General features: G+C 60.4%; 1 protein-coding gene across 2 annotated transcripts; it reads left to right on the top strand.

Annotated features, from left to right (window-relative positions):
- Positions 1-525: 525 nt before the first annotated feature.
- On the top strand, positions 526-15,221 carry WFDC1 (WAP four-disulfide core domain 1). 2 transcript variants are annotated; one of them, XM_058674324.1, is made up of 7 exons: positions 526-827; positions 8,912-9,101; positions 10,194-10,277; positions 10,558-10,695; positions 13,388-13,429; positions 14,347-14,420; positions 15,133-15,221. In XM_058674324.1, exons 1-6 carry the CDS (start codon positions 546-548, stop codon positions 14,403-14,405), a joined length of 795 nt encoding a protein of 264 aa, XP_058530307.1. In that variant the 5' UTR covers positions 526-545; the 3' UTR covers positions 14,406-14,420; positions 15,133-15,221. The 2 variants fall into 2 exon arrangements, with proteins under 2 accessions (XP_058530307.1, XP_058530306.1); XM_058674323.1 differs by having other exon boundaries at positions 527-827; positions 10,555-10,695.

The following is a 15,221-nucleotide window of genomic DNA, read 5'->3' as shown; positions in this document are numbered from 1 at the left end:
TGGCACAGGAGTGACTGTATCTGGTGTGTGGGTCCTTGCACTCCCCGGGGGAGACCAGCCTGGACTCTAGGTTGCAACCATGCCATGCCAGGTGAGGGTGGCACCTCTGCACTCCCATCTGTGCAACTGCGCTGTCTGAGGCACAATGCCCAGCGTCCTGGTACCAACACCCCCTCCCTGCCTGCGCGCCCCTTGTTCCCAGCAAACTGAGGCTGCTGGAGCACACCTCACATGTGTGAGGTCACTCCCTACAAGAGAGACCCCAAGGTGAGGAGCAAAGGAGGGCGTGAGGTCAGGGGTCTCCCCATGGCTGGGTGACCCCAGGAGTGTTCCTCAGCATCCCTCTATTCCCCCCTCCCCTACGCCCCTCTGGCCCCAGGCTACAAGGAAATGCCCGTTAGGGGGAGTGGAGGGTGGCAGGGCCACTCCCACCCATGGCCCTGGGCAGGCCCAGTGCCCCCTCCTCCCGCGGCTGCTCCGCCCTGGTTGCAGTCCCTGCCAGATGTTGTAGGGCAAGCTAAAAATATCTGGCGGCAGGAGGGGGCATGTGCCGGCGCGGACACACGATCCCAGGGACCCCGCCGGGTGGAAGTTACCAAGTCCGGCTGCAGCTGCCCTGCACCGCACACGCTAGCGGGAGCCCGCCGGCTACAGGGGTCCCGGCTCCTCGTGCCTGTTGGGTCACGCCCCGCCCCAGCTGCGCGATGGGCAGCCACAGTGGGAGGAAGGGCCTCTGGGCTCTCTGCTTCCTCCTCCTCCTCCATGACGCTTCTGCCAAGACTTTGTGGAAGCGGGCACTGCTTGCAAGGCTGGCCCCCAAGTCCCGCGTGAGTGCTGGGCCCCCGGCGGTGGGAGGCGGCTTGGGAGAGGGGCCTGAGGTGCAGGGAGGACAGGCAGGCTTTCTGAGTGGGTCAAGACGTGTGGAGGGCTGCTAGGCTCGCAGACGCACTTGCTCCTCCTGGGGATACAGGCTCCAAGGACTAAACAGGGAGCCCCCCACACCTCCAGGACGACCAACCAGGAGCTGTGCGATGGGTGTGGGTCCCCACCAACCTGTGGTGGAACCCACTCTAGGGAAGCCACCCCCTAGGGTCCTGCAGGTCCACAATCAAGGCGATGTCAGGCCCCCCATGCCAGGGAGAGAGGGAGGCGGTGGAGTGACAACCTGGCTGTCCCCAGGGAAGGCGAGAAGCGGGCACCTGGAGCCAGGTGTGTGGTGGGTACCGTAGGCTCCGCTCCTGGCTGCTCGGTGGCGTTAGGGACCTTACCTGAAGTCTCGGTGACCCACAAATCCCTTCTTGTCTGTTAAGAACCGTTTCTGAAATTTTGACCCAGATCACATTTTCTATTATACCTCTTTCACTTTTTTTGGCAGATTTATTTATTACTTTATAAGTCAGAGTTACAGAGGAGAAAGGGAGAAAAAGAGAGAGAGATCTTCCATCTGCTGGTTCACTCCCCAAATGTCCACAATGGCCAGAGTTGGACCAGGCCTAGGGCAGGAGCCAGGAGCTTCCTCCGGCCCCACGCGGGAAGCCTAGGCTGTGTTCTGCAGGTTTCCGCAGGCCATTAGCAGTGAGCTGGGTCGGGAGTGGAGTAGCGGGACTTGAACCAGCGCCCCTGTGGAATGCCAGTGTCTGCCACAGCACAGCCCTGGGCGTATTCCTCTCAACCCACACGCTTTGACCACCAGACACTGCCAGAGGCTTTGGGGACACAGACATCAGATCCTGGCTGGGGAAGTTGACAGCAAAAGGGAGGAGAGGGAGACAGATTGTGTTTGAGTGCTGCGGAGAGAGGAAGGAAGCAGAGAGGGGCTGTGGGGATGGCAGAGGGTGACAGGTTCCTCCAGCATCAGGACATTCGGCCCCTCAGAGGCGGGGTTGCCCAGAGGGGTGGTCAGGACCTTTAGGCCACAGTAGAATCCAGGAGACGTGAGAAGCACCGAGGGCTCAGGGTGCATACTGCTCTGGGCACACATGCATTGTCTGTGCCTCTTGGCGGCTTTTATCAGGGAGCTGTGAGCTTTGTTGACACCAGGCTCCTAACAGAGCATCCTGGTGCCCTGCCGGAAACTGTGTGAAGTCGGCTCCCGGCGCGTCCTGGCGGGTGGGGGTGACCACACGCAGTGTGAACATGGCAGAATGCATGGTGGGTGCAGCTTGGCCCCAGGGCAGCATCTCCCTGGAGGGTGAGGGGTGTTCGCTCTGAGCTTGGGCAGATGGACAGGACTCTGCCAGGTGGCTGGGAGGGAGGGGCTGACAGTGAGGGCCCCCTGGGGGCAGGCTCCTGTGCCAGGCTAACCTCCTGATCTCTGGAGGGGTAGGTGCTCCTGGGAGGAGGCAGGGGGCCATGGTGGAGTGGGAAGTGCTGGTCAGGGATGGGAGGTGGAAGAGAGAGCTCCCCTGAGATGCTATAATCCCTGGAGGCTTCCTGGAGGAGGTGGGGCCCTCTAGTGCAGGGCTGAGACCCAGAGGGAGAAGCATGAAGGCTGGGAATCCCTGAGCAGGACCCAGTACTGGCCACAGGGGCAGGTCCTGCTTAGGGTTCCCATCTGTGGTCCTTGCTGGTGCCACTGCTGGCCAGGAGGCAAGTGGTTGAGCTTGCACCTGTTACCCTGTGTTCTGGCCCCTCCCCTGGACACGGGAGGGGTCTGTGTGGACAGGCGTGCCTCAGAGGAGCACGTGCCAGGCCTGGCAGGCCACAGGCGCAATCTCTGGCAAGCTGTACTGCCGGGGCCACTCCTTGCCTCCCTGCTGGACCCCAGGACATGGCCAGGAAGTGTGGGTAAGGGCCTTCCAGGGCTCTTGCTGACTGATTCTGTAACAGATGTCTGACAGGGAACTTGGGGTTCATGGGAGCAGCACCATGACTTCTGGTATGCCCCCAACGTGAGTCTGCAGAGTTGAGGGCTGGGGGGCTTGTCAGGGTGAGAAGGGTAGCACGTCCAGTGCTGGGCCAGAGCCAACTGTCCGCTGCAGAGTGAACGGATACAACACAGCCTTGTTCCCGACAAGATCCTACAACCTTGTGGTTCAGCTGTGGCCTGTGTGTTCTCCCCATCCCCTGGCTCGTCCCTGTGGGGTGGGGAGGTGCAACCCCAGCCAGCTCCAGCTCTTCACTCAGGGCCTCGCCATGGTGGCCTGGAATCACTATGCCAGCTGATGGCGGATGTGGGTGAGGCTGCAGGTGCAGGGCAGAGCTGCCTGCTCCCACCCAGCCTCCTCTACGGACAGTGGCTTTGTTCAGGGGCTGGCTCCCTAGGTCAGAGCACAGCTGGCTGAGTGCCTGGGGTGTAAGCTCCCGGGGGCCAGTACCAGGGAGGAGGTCCCTCTGGAGCTTCCCCCCAGCAACCCCAGGTCTGCTGCCTCCCAGCTCCGTGACCTTAGGCTGCTTCCTCCTCTCGGGGCCTCCGTGGGTCTGCTCTCTTGATGCGCTGAGGGAAAGACCTTGCTGCCTTGGGTCACATCCTGCCCCAACACTGTAGGTACAGCAGACCACAGCCTTGCTTCCTGAGGCACTAGGAAAGGCAGAGAGCTTCGGGGCGAGCCCTTTGGGCTCTCTTTCCTGGCAGTTGAGGACACTTGTGAGAACCGTGACTTACACCTGCTGGGCCAGGCCCAAGGTCTGTCCCAACCACGTGACAGGTGGTCCCCCTTCCTGTAGGAGTCCTTCTTCGGGGTCACTAAGGTGTAGGGGCTGCAGGTGCCCATGCCAAGCCCCCAGCATTCCTGTGTCCGCCTGGGTGCTGCATGAAGGGGACACAGCACATCAAGTGAAGTCACTGCCTGTGGGCTGGGCCACACTTCGTTGGGTGTGCTCACTGTGGGATGGCTAGGCAAACGGCTGCAGCTGCACCATGGACTAGAATATTACTCGACATCACCAAGGAAGACACACACGCCTGTGTGGGATTCTGTAAAGGGAGCAGAGCGGGTAACACCGTGTTGGCATCTCACAGGTGCCTGCAGTGGCTGCAGCTCTGGGTCACACATCTTTGCTTTGTGTCGCCCCTTCGGCTTTGCCTCACACATCAGCTCCGTCATCGGCATCGAGGGCTTGGTCACTCACTGTCCTGCAGATGACCAAGAAGAACAGCGAGTGTACGAGCGAGCTTCCAACAATGTTGGCACAGGGCCGGTGCTCATCTTGCAACCGAGTCCTGTGAGGACAAGGCCAATGTCTCCGAAGGCATCTTGGGGCTTCCCACAGCGGGCCTGAGATGGCGAATTTAGGAGTCAGTGAATAAATTGTGAATACCTTCCGGAACTGCAGAGAAGGGATGGAAAGTTCCGGAAGGCTTTCGGGTGCACTGGTTGATGCCAGCATTGCAGGAAGGGGTTGGTGACGTCCGTGTTCTCTTGAGACCATGTTCTCATGGGTCCTTGTGCTCCTGTGTCGAGGTCCCGGGGCGGGGGAGGCAGGAAACGGCATTCGTCATTGCGGGGTGAACTCCGCACCCTGTGTTCCAGGGAGAGGCATATTTTTAGACCTTTGAGCAAATTCCAGAGGAAGAGCAAGGCGTGCTTAGAGGGAAGCCGGTTCTTCCTCCACCCGGCGAACGGCCCTGGGTGCATTGTTCTTGGCGGGGCCACCAAGTCCCAGACTGTTCCAAGGAGGGGCACAGCTCCGGACTGAAGGAGGGCGTGGTGGCGCAAAGCTGCATTCTTTGCCCGTAAGAGGGAGCTGTGGTGGCTTGGTGCTGGTTACTACAACTGCGGTGTTTGGGGACCACGCAGTTAGCTAGAAACCAATGAAAATCGCCTAAGTGCTAGCGGGATGTGTGTCCTGGAGGCCCATCCGGGCCCCCATCCGGAGGGTGTACTTCTAGACTTTTCCACGAGGCGGCTGTGGACAGCATAATCTTCCTGGTGGTATTCTTTTCCTATCGTGATGAAGACCCTCTGTCAGAAAGGAACTGTTTTAAAATGACCAGCCTAGCGACACATGGCTGTTTCTCAGTGTTGGGCAGTCCCTACCTGCAAGCAGACCACCACCCCAAAAAGGAGCCCCAGCCCTAAGCAGCAGTCCCCTCTCCCCATCTGTGTCTCCCCCTCCCATGCCCTCCCCACCCATCGTCCCCTGCGGAGCTGCCTAGATCTGGGCTCACACACTGTATGCGGTCCCTCACACAGGTTGGCAGCGTGTTCTGGCTTCATCGTATATGGCAAGTGTGTTAACGGAAGACCTGAGCCGTCTCTTTCATGCACCGGTGTGCCTCGAAGTGTGTGCCTGGTCCATCTCTGGCGGGTCAGCCAGGCTGTTTGCTTTGAGCCAGTCCGGATTTGACCTTGGACCTGCAGGCTTGGGCTTAAGTTGGCCTTTCCGGAAGCAGTTTCCTGAGGATGTAGGTTATGAATTGGCTTTGCAAGCCCACAGAGTTCTGCTGAGGACCAGCCGGGGGGTCGTAGGGCAGGGGGAGGCCACTGTGCTGGGGCGCTCCCTCTGCAGTTCCGCCGGGGCCCAGGGCTGCTCTCTGCACCCCGGAATACGCGGCCACCCAGAGTGAGCTGCACCTAAGGGATGAAGCTGCATGATTCTGCCTGAGAACAAGCAGGAAAGACAGCAGGAGGCCAGAGGGACAGGGAGGCCTGGAGGAGCCGCGTCTGAAGGACACGGGGAACCCAGCTCTCCAGGCAAGAAAGCACCCAAGGAGGCAGACAGCTCCACTCCTATATCTTGCCCACTACTCTGGAGCTGATGAGCTGGGCAGAGAGTACTCATCTCCCTGCACCTCAATCTTCTCATCAGAAAAATGGGTTGACGGCAGCCACGGCCTCCAAGGGCCATATGGAAGACCCAGGCCAGCGCTAGCACACAGCGGCTGTCCTGGGTGCTGTCCTTGTGAGACACACAACCCAGATGCTGCACCTCTCCTGGATGGTGGGAGATGGCAGCAGGACCTGCCCATGAGGGATGGTGGCCACTCAGGGCAAGCCCAGGGAGCTGGGCTGTGGGTGGCAGTCCTGCTCCATATGCCACCCCCGGTCCTAGAAGCTTGCCAGCTGCTGGTCCTGACACTACACCCAAGCACAGAGCCTGTCATGGTCGCATGTGGCGCCTAAGCGTGAACATCAGCCCCAGAGCATTGTTCTAAGGCCGTGGAGTTGCTGGCTGCTTGGTTAGTCACCTTTCTAGATGTGATTGGAGGGAGGGACACAGGGGGACAGGAAACAAGGCTGGGAGACAGGAGGGCAGATCCTGGGAGTGGGACTCTGCGGGGAGGATCCTGGATGGGCAGCTTCTCAGGCTGCCGAGAAAGTGTTGCTAACAGGGTAACATTAACGCAAGTTCGGCAGGTGCTCCTCCCCACAGCCCATGTGCACACAGCAAGCGCCAGCTTTGGGTCCGTTTTGCACAGGAGGTCACCGGAGGGTCTGTCGGTGACTTTCCTGTGATTACACAACTCCAGAGGTCGAACCCAGGCTTGCAGGAGTTCCTAAACAGCAGCCCGGCAGCCCTCAGCGTGAGTCCCAGACGTTCCGAGTCCACAGCCCTGAGCTCCTGCACCAGGACACAGGTGTCCTCTACTGTGCAGAGCGGGGATGAGCTCCACACACAAGGAATACATGTGGGAGGCTCTGAGACCAGGAGGAAAGCAGAGTGGCAGCGAGATGGCTGCTTCTGGAGCTCCAAGCCCCAGGGTCTTCCCATGTCGCCTGTGGGACGCTCAAGGGACATGTCTCCCACAACACACACTCACAGTCAACTGAAGTGATTCTGCAGAGCAGGGATGCAGTGTCACACCCTACGCAGGGTGTGCCTGTTGGGGCAGGCCACCTGGTCCACTGGGCCCTGCAGAAACCGACCCTTCCTCCAAAGGCAGGTGGCCAGCACGCCACCAGCACTGCCGTCAGCACTGCCCTCATTGGGCCACCAAGCACCTGCTATTCTGAGAAGCCAGTATGGCTGAGACCCAAATCATGCCTGTACCATGGGGGGTACTGTTGGTGGGTGTGCACATACTGCCCAGGGCTGGCAAGGGGCTGGGTGCTCTGTGAGCCAGGGGCCAGGAGCCAGGGCCAGCAAGGGAGTGCCAGAGCCATGCTCGGTGGGGTGGTGGGACAGCCTACTGGGTAGCTCAAAGGTGGCCTGGGGTTTCATGTTCTGGGCCCTCAGCCCCTGGCAGCCAGGGTGGGTGTGCAAGACAGGGGTCATAGAAGCACAAGGGGTCTGACCTGGAGGCCAAGGTTTTAGAATCCCGCCCCTTTAGCCTGGTGCGGGTGGGGGCTCTGCAGAGCCATCGGATGGTGCCAATGCTGGCTGAGCACCCATCCATGATTTCTCAGGACCCAGGAAGCAGCGTGGGGGTCCTGCCCGAGCCTCCCCTGCAGGGCGGGTGGGGCTGTGTGGAACATCCACCACCTTCCCGGACCGTGGAGCCGGTTATCATCCCTGCCGTCCGTGGCTTTTACTTCCAAGGTGCTTATCTCTGTAGTTCCCGCCAGATTCTGAGGGAGGGAGTTTGAACTGTCCTCGACACACACTGAAGATCTAACATGATCTCCCCAGCCCACCCTCCCTGGCGTCTGGGCGGGGCCGGCGTGGGCTCCAACTCCCATTAAGTTTGCTAGATGAGCACAGTGTGAGAACAGAGCCCTTCCCTGGCTACACGGCGTGCTCTTAATCACCCTCTGGGGAGGCCTGGCAGCTGTCGCCTCGGATTTGGGTTAGAAACGGTGGGCCCTGACCTGGGTCCCATTTAGGGAATTCCAGAGGAGGCCAGCGCCAAGCACGTGGCCTGGCTGTGCACTCCTGCTCTAAGCTCCAAAGCTGAGGAATGCGGGGCGCTGGGTAAGGAAGGGGGTGACTGAGGGCCGTCGCAGGTTAGGAGACGTGAACCCTAGGCCTCCTGCACCTGCCTCTCCCCGTGCCGGGCACCTGGTGTGTCTGTTCTTCCTCTGATGTTGTGACTGACACGCCAGACAGGAAAGACAGGTTTTCTGGGTGACACAGGCATAGGAGAGGGGCCCACTCTCCCCGGGTGCTCCTCTCCCTGGGCAGCAGCCGCGGGGCTCTAATGTCCTCACCCCACCTGAGACACTCCTGATCTGAAATTCGCTGGTTGCCTGGCACCCCCTATTGGGCTTGGGCAGCAGCACAACACGGGGCACAGGGTGCTGGGCATCTGGACGTCCCTCCATCCTCAGGAGAGCCTGTGGAAGGTGGTGCTATGCACTGTCCCCTCATTACAGAAGAGGGGAAAGTGATGCTGCCGAGGTACCTTGGCATGCAGGTGGCTGGTCTGGGCTCTGGGCTCTGCTGGCCAGAAGCAGCTCCCAGGAGGTTGCCCCTTAGCCATGGCAGCCAGCAGAGTTCAGCTGTGAGCCACATTGGGGTAGAGGTGCAATCAGGGAGTGCTTCATGGAGGAGGCGAGGTCTGGGCTGAGCAATGAGGTGGGAAGGAGCAGTCCACGGCAAGCTGAGGAGGGAGTGTGTCCCCAGGGATGGTGGTGGCCTCGAGGGGCGTGGCCAAGGAGAGGGCAGTGTGACAGCATGCCATGACAAGGGTGTCGGGGAGCTGAGAGGTGGGGCCTTGAATGTCAAAGAGGAAGCCAGGGCAGGCTTTGTACCAGGTTGTTAGAAGCCCAGGAGTCTTGAAGTACGGACATGACCTGATCCATGGCTGCCTTCAAGCACACACGTGTACACCCCGTGTGCACACATGTGTATACCCTGCAAGGACACACAGGTGTGTATGCCCCGCGAGCACATGCACAGAGGTGTACACCCAGCGAGCACATACATGCACACACGTGTAGAGACAGTGGTATCTCCCACCCTGAGTGCACACCTTCTCCCCTGGGCATATCACCCAAGTTCAGAGTGCACAGCCTTGGGCTCGCTCTGCCCAGTTCAGGGGTGGGCCCTGGAGCGTGTCCCTGATACCACCTCTCCCCTCTACCCCCAGGCTGAGGAGGTGGGCACTGGCGGCCTCAGGCAGCCCCGTGCTGACCGCTGCCCACCACCCCCACGAACGCTGCCTCCTGGTGCCTGCCAGGTGGCACGCTGCCAGGCCGACTCCGAGTGCCCGCGGCACCGACGCTGCTGCTACAATGGCTGTGCCTACGCCTGCCTGGAGGCAGTGCCACCCCCGCCGGGTAAGTGGCAGCTCCCAGGGAAGTGGGGGAGGGACCCCCAGTGCCTGCCTCCTGGTTGCTCCTTGGGTGGGCATCCTACTGGGGCAGCCACACCATCTACAGTCCCTGAGACATGCACTCCAGGGGCAACACTGGGGAGGGGGCGACACATCCCTGGATCCCCCAAAAGCCTCTCCACTCAGTGCAGGGGGTACAGCCATCCCAGGACCACCCCAAGGCCTCTCCACTCAGTGCAGGGGGTACGGCAAGGAGCTCCTCTACAAGTGTGGGGGGCTGGCAGCTGAGTGCCCCTTACCCTCAGCCCTGCAGGTGCTGATTCAGGCATGCCAGCCTGTTTGGGTGGTGGTCTCACCCTGTGGAAGGCTGAGGCCTTAACCCTGGAGGGCTCCCCGCAAGAGGTGGCCTCCACCTGTCCCATGGTTCAGAGAAGAGTTGAAGGACTCATGAGACGCTCCGGGTCAGGTCGTTCCTCCCCATCCCCTGCCAGCCATGACAATGAGAGGCAATGAGAGCCCTTGGGCTGGATGAGCTGACACAGGCAGACCCCATCAGACTGGGCCAGACGGCTCCCTGCTTTGGCCGGTGGCCCAGGGTGGGGTTCTCCCAGGCCCAGGCACTGCACACCCATGCAAGCCTTCCGGGCTGTTTGGTTCAGGGTCTCGGTTTCATGCAGTTTGCAGTTGGAGACACACGAACTCCTAGAAATCACGCGGTAGGCACAGTGGTTAGGTGGTCCTGCTGTCTGCGGACAAGTGTGTGTGGCTTTAAGCGCCCCTCCTGGGCTCCTCACTGCTGGGAACACCCCTTCCATCCCTCAGAGGCACCGGGGGCTCACTTCCTGCCTCTGCCCCTTTCTGGCTGCTTCTCCAGCTGTGTCCCAGCACACCAAGAGAGAGGGAGCGGCCAACGGGGGCGCTGTCCAGCTGTTAGTGCTGAGCTCCAGCCTTCTTCATGAGCCCTGCACGGTGGCCCTGGCCATGAGAGGGTGAGGAGGGGATCCCACTGAGCTGAGGTGCAGGTGAGGCCTTCAGGGACCCACAAGGAGAGGCAAGCAATGCCCAAGGACCTGGGTGTGACCGTGCCCTCTCTCAGTCGTAGACTGGCTGGTGCAGCCGAAGCCACGGTGGCTTGGTGGCAACGGCTGGCTCCTGGACGGCCCTGAGGAGGTGCTGCAAGGTGAGGACTTCGCATGGAGGTTTCTGGAACAACTGGGGCGCAGGGTTGCGCAGGGGTATGTGCGCCGCCATGCGTGCCTGAGTCCGTCAGAGTGTGTGGCAGCTGAGTTCGCATCCACTGAGGCTGCGTGTGTCAGCACTATGTGAGTCTGTGTGTGTGGCTGCAGGCACATCTGTGTGTTCCCAGGGGTGCCTGTGCACCTGCATGCTGTTGGAGTGTGTTTCCTGCGCCCTGGAGCCACCCTCTGAGACCACCCCCATGCATCACCTCCCCACAGCAGAGGCCTGCAGCACCACGGAGGATGGCGCCGAGCCGCTGCTCTGTCCCTCGGGCTACGAGTGCCACATCCTGAGCCCAGGAGATGCGGCCAAGGGCATCCCCAACCGTGGGCAGTGTGTCAAGCAGCGCCGGCCAGCAGGTGAGCGCAGGTGCCTGGAGCACTGGGCCTAGCCCCACCCTCCCAGTCGCCCACACCTCACCCCAGGAGCATCCTCGCTCCTCCCTGGGGTGCCTGGAGCTGGCAGACAGGCTGCAGACCCCAGCTCTGAACCTTCTAGCAGGGCAGATTTGGGGTCATTGGTGTCTGGGCCTTGGTGTTCCTCTCTGGAAGATGGAGCTACTCTGCATGTCTATGGGGGACCCATCAAGGTCACATGTGTCCAGCCCTGAGAGCAGGGCAGGCAGCAGGAAGTGCTCAGCAGATGCTGGCCAGCTGACCTCCGTCTGCACAGCCACCTGCCAGAGCTGGACACACAGCCTCAGCTCCTGGGACCCCTGCCAGGACTGTTGGCCTGGACACCACCATGTCTGCCTGGCTTTGGAGACAAGCAGTCTGGGACTGGGGCGCTGACTTACATGGCTTTTCCAAGGATGGTGCAGACCAGCTGGGGCTCCTGGTGGCTGCTGAACCCGCCTGCCACGCCTGCTGAGGCAGAGGGTCGGGCTGACGGGAAGAGGAGCACTGAGACTTGGCACCTGGTATGGGACACCACCATCATGGGTAGTGTTAGAACCCGCTCTGCCATGCCAGTCCCGAGCCTCAGAGATTTCATTAGCTCTTGTCTCTGAAAGTCAAGGTTGGCTGCAGACACAAATTTGGATGCACCTTGAATTTCATTAACTTCTTCGATGGTGAAGATCTCAGAGGGGAGTGGTGGAGGGGTCTCTTGTTCCCAGAGCTACTAAGGAGGAAACCTGTCAAGTTCTTTACCTTATTATTATTTTAAAGGCAGAGAGAGGGAAACGAGAGGGGGCTGCAGCCTGCTGGCAGCCCCCCCCAACAAGTGCTTGCAGCATCTAGGCCTGAGCCAGGCCACAGCCAGGTGCCAGGAGTTCGAGACGGGTGCTCCCGAGGGTGGCAGGGAGTTAACCCCGGGAGCTGGGGTCGGGGCTGGGGACTGAACCAGACACTCCCCTGTGGGAAGCAGACCTCTCAGCCGCTGGCTGAGTGCAGCCCTGAAGGCTTGTGGCTTTCTTTAGCTTCAGACTTGAGCATGAACAGCGTTGAGTCTGACACCAGCCCCACCATGCTCGTGCCTGGCTGCCCACCACTGCCCTCGAGCCATCCCCACTCCGCAGGAGCCAGCAGGTGCATCTGCGTGGACAGTGCAAGAATCAGGCACAATTCCATTACCCACACCGAAGGCACAGGCTCCAGGGCAGAGACCCCTGGGGGTGCTGACGGTCACCGGGCTTTTGCTGTCCAGCAGCTGGTGGTAGGACATGTGAGGTCTGTAGCAAATCCAGCTCTTCAGAGAGTGGGGTCAAGGCCAAGCAGTGCCTTGGTCTGTTAGGGCCAAGGTTGCTCAGACATTGAGTCGACAGAAGTGAGATGGATCCAGCTTACCCGCGTGTCCAAGAAGCATATTTGATCAGTCATGTAAGTGTGATCTCACACTTGGCCACACGAGGGCGGCCTGGGCTCACTCATCCCTCTGTTTGTGGCTTTGGGGCTGAGGAAGGGTGAGCAGGAGTGAGAGTGCCAGCCTGGGAGGGTCTCCCATTCAGGGCTTGGAGTGCACCTTGCACAGACACTGTCAGTGCCATTCACACGACCTGGTAGTGTGGTGGGGAGGACGGTTATTGCCAGCAGGGAGAAGAGGGCACACGAAGGTCAGTCTGTATGCATGCTGCCGCCGCTGGGCTCCAACATCTTCCTGTTGGTGAGAGCCGGTCCGGGCAGCGGTAGGCAGCTCAGGCCACTCATCGCTTTTACCTATAAAAAGGGCCATGCCGGGATGGGGAGGGCCTTCCTAATGTTTGCATCCGGATGTGTCCGGTGAAGTTGTTTCTTCCCACCCTCAGTAACCTCACTGAGTACTCGCTGCAGACCCCTTCTCAGGTGCGTGACACAGAGCAGGACCCCCATCGTCGGTGACTCTGTCCTCGTAGTAAGGATGTGTTCTGACCTCGGTGTGATCATCTTTGGCGACGACCCTCACTTCATGCTGCGTTGAAACTTGCTCCCAGCTCCTCAGTGGAGGTGCCAGCTCCAAAAGCTTTTGGTCTCCGCGCACCCTGAGGTGTGCCCCGGAGCTCTCTGTTCTGAGGGCCTGGTTATGGGTGCCTCCGTGCCAGGGGCCACGTGCTGCCTGTACCTCTTGCCACTGCCCACAGGGAACACGTGCTTGGCCTCTGGCTCAGACTGGGCACGATGCCCACAGGGTCTGGGTCAATTCCTACCCCTGCCTCCTGACCCCACTTGTCTCCCACCCACGTGGGAGACCTGGTTGAGTTGCCAGCTGCTGACTCCGGCCGCAGCCCAGGCTTGGGTGTTGTGGGCATAGCTTTCTCTTTCATTCTGTTTTTCTGCCTCACAAATTAAACTTTAAACAGGCATAAAAAGCCTACCAGACATTAAACAGAAATAACTTATTTTTTCCTTTGGAAAAAAATCTATATTCTAAAACATAAAAGCACATGAGGCAAGCGGTGTGGACTTAGCTAGCCTCACAGTCCTGCCCAGGGTGTCAGTCCAGGGTCGCTCCTGCGTGGCGGTCACGTGGCCGTGGGACACACTCCCATCCACCCACAGTAGGATTCCTCAGCAGGGTTAGGGCACCTGGGCTCGCAGTTCCTGAAACTAGTTTTCCTTCTCGCGTGTTTTTCAGATGGGCGATTCCTGCAACGCAAGTTTTACAACGAACACCCAGGTGAGGGGGAGCAGAGGCCCACTTTCCTGCGGAGGGCACGGCAAAGGGGAGTGAGTGTTTCGTGGGTGAGGAAGAATGAGTGCCGAGTGGACCACAAGAAGTGGCCGCAGAGGTCCTGGTGCGGGCGGCAGGGCTGAGCCAAACAGCGGCTCTTGGTAAACTTGGCCTCGTGGGAAGTGCCAGGGCGCGGGGCTGGACGTGTTTAAGTCCCTCCTGCTTTCAGAGAATTGGAAAATATGGCCAACACCCTCTGCCCGCCCCACCCCATCCACTCATCCACCCATCTGCCATCCACCCAGCCATTCACCTATCCATCCTTCTTCCTTCCACTCGCTCAGTCCAGCCATTGAACTCTTTCTTTCTCTTTTCTTCCCTCCCTCTCCTCCTTCCCTCTGCCGAGCCATCCACCCATGCTACCACCTGTCCTTTCCACAGACTTACAGTGCATACTGACCAAGTGTGACCCTGCATTCTCTGCTGGAGGCTGGGGCCACGTCTAGGACCATGACCATGACTGGCCCCGCCCTGCCACCATGCAGCTAACACTGACAGGAACATCAAACGCTAGCAAAGCCCAGTGGTTCTTTGCTGACACTTTGCAATCACATCACTCGTGGGGAACAGAAAGCTACTTTAGAAGGGCCAAGAGGACAGCTGCTTGGGGAGGAGGCACGGCAGCCTGGGACTGCGGGGCAAGAGGACAGGGAGGTGAGGTGTGAAAAGCCACTGCCACAGCGTGTGATGTGCAGGGCAAGGCGGGGCACGGAGAAAGCCTCCCTGGGGGGGGGGGGCTGGGCGTGGCCAGGCCAGCAGGCCAGGCTAGGCTACATGCTGGAATGTCGGGTGGCAGCAGCCAGTGAGCTGGACGTCTGAGCAGGAAGAGATGCCAGCTTGGACTGACTCATGTTTTCTTGTAGAAGGTGACTCTAAGAACGTGGCAGAGCTGGGGAAGGGTCCACTGAGGTCCTTCCAGTAAAGCGACCTCGGACAGGTAAGCCGGGATGCGGCCTGGGCAGTTCTCACCAGCAGAGGGCGAGAGTGAGGCGGCACCCTCCTAAGAAGCCAAGGATGAGACGGTGGTGTTGGAGCAGGGGCGGGGGTGCTGGGAGCAGGGAAGCCCCGGAGGGGGAGGGCAGAGACCACAGGAGGAGGTTAGAGCAGGCCCAGGTGCTGCCCTGGGTGGTCCCAAAGAGGAGATGCAGGTGGGCAGAGGGCTTGGGCCACAGCACCGGAGTAGTCTCGGCCCAGTCAGTCCCTGAGCCTGACAGCCTATCTGCCCCTGTGGAAGGGACCTGAGGCAGGTCCCTTCCTCGGGATGTTTCTGTTCTGGAATCTTCAGGACTGAGTCCGCCAGGTTCATCCAGACCCGTGGGGGTGGAGGGCAGTGTGTCGTTCCTCTGTCACCAACAGGCAGGACCTGACCTGGCGTGAGCTGGGGGAGCCCTCAGTGGGGGCATCTGGGACCAGGGGACAGGGCGGGACCCTGAAGGAAGTGCCAGTGCAGAGCCAGCCAGGCCTTGGGACCCCAAGGAAGTGCCAGTGCAGAGCCAGCCAGGCCTTGGGGACCCCAAGGAAGTGCCGGTGCAGAGCCAGCCAGGCCTTGGGGACCCCAAGGAAGTGCCGGTGCAGAGCCGGCCAGCCGGGACTCCAGTTCTGCCAGTGGGGGGCAGCTCCTGCTCACCCCTTCTCTGCTTCCCTTTCAGCCTGTCCCCCAGAGCACTCCTACTTTCTGCGAAGCCTCGGAAACGACCCCCGGAAGTCACCACCTCGCTGTGCCCCAGCTCAGCAGGGC

This window comes from Ochotona princeps, chromosome 16 (genome assembly GCF_030435755.1).
Source record: "Ochotona princeps isolate mOchPri1 chromosome 16, mOchPri1.hap1, whole genome shotgun sequence".
Classification (NCBI taxonomy): Eukaryota; Metazoa; Chordata; class Mammalia; order Lagomorpha; family Ochotonidae; genus Ochotona; species Ochotona princeps.
Note: the sequence above shows the minus strand (reverse complement) of the source record. Positions and strands in the feature narration are given on the sequence as shown.